Source organism: Aplysia californica, unplaced genomic scaffold (genome assembly GCF_000002075.1).
Source record: "Aplysia californica isolate F4 #8 unplaced genomic scaffold, AplCal3.0 scaffold00408, whole genome shotgun sequence".
NCBI classification, from domain to species: Eukaryota; Metazoa; Mollusca; class Gastropoda; order Aplysiida; family Aplysiidae; genus Aplysia; species Aplysia californica.
In genome coordinates, this window is record NW_004797678.1 from 670,887 (window position 1) to 671,776 (window position 890).

General features: G+C 41.1%; 1 protein-coding gene across 1 annotated transcript in view; it reads right to left on the minus strand.

Annotated features, from left to right (window-relative positions):
- Positions 1-251: 251 nt before the first annotated feature.
- LOC101845569 (heparan-sulfate 6-O-sulfotransferase 2) overlaps positions 252-890 on the minus strand; it is a 15,671-nt gene continuing 15,032 nt past the window's right edge. Inside the window, exon 6 of the mRNA XM_005104189.3 lies at positions 252-802. Within this exon, the coding sequence (XP_005104246.1) occupies positions 412-802 (391 nt within the window). The 3' untranslated portion in view covers positions 252-411. The remainder of the gene's footprint in view (positions 803-890) is intronic.

Here is an 890-nt window from a genome sequence, read left to right on the forward strand (position 1 = left end):
CCAGAAAAAACTGATGTTCCAAGTCAGTTCACTCACAGAAGTCTTTGCCCGATACCAACTGAGTTGTCGTTGATTGTCTTTGTCTGTGGCAGTTACCACAAAAACCTTTTGGCAACGATTGGAGTCCGAGGCATCGTAATTCTTAGTAATGATTGTCAACTTGAAGCATCACCAGGGTGATGATAAAATATTATTGTAATATATTGCTTAGTGTATGAAAAGGATTAATAAAATCATTTCCATTCAAACCTGTAGTTCGGCCATTTTATTCCCGCTGCGGAAAGAGCTCTCGTAAACTCAAGCTATCGAGCATCAAGGTAATTGATCTTCTGTCCTGATGCATCGACAGAGCAGTATACTAATATAATATATTGCTTCGTGCTTAAAAAGGATTTATATAATAATTTCTATTCAAACATGCAGTTGGGCATTTTTTAATCTTTCTGCAAAAAGAGCTCTCGCAAACTCGAGTAATCGAACATCGAGATAATTCAGTCTCAGAATTTCTTCTTTTTCGAAGTCAGTCAGGGTACTAAGCGTGCTGTCTGCTACGGTTGGCTCCTGCTGAAAGGTTTCCAAATGAAAGTTGATACCATCAAAAGTTGCCCCAAACAATCGGGCACTGTCAAGTTCCCGCTCTAGCAAGCCAAAAAAGCGAAAGAACCTGGCGAGATTATATTTAGCACTAGCCAGCATGATCTCGTCTCTGTGTCTTCGGCTGAGATTCGACTCGGTCTCGTAACAGTCGGACAAAGTCATGTTGGCCAGCATCCTTGTCTGACGGTTGATAGCCAGGTTTGTCCTGTGCGTGGGTGGCAAACAAATATAAATATATGTGTTATAACAAGATTTATATCTCGAGAGAGAGAGAGAGAGGGGGGACGAGAAAG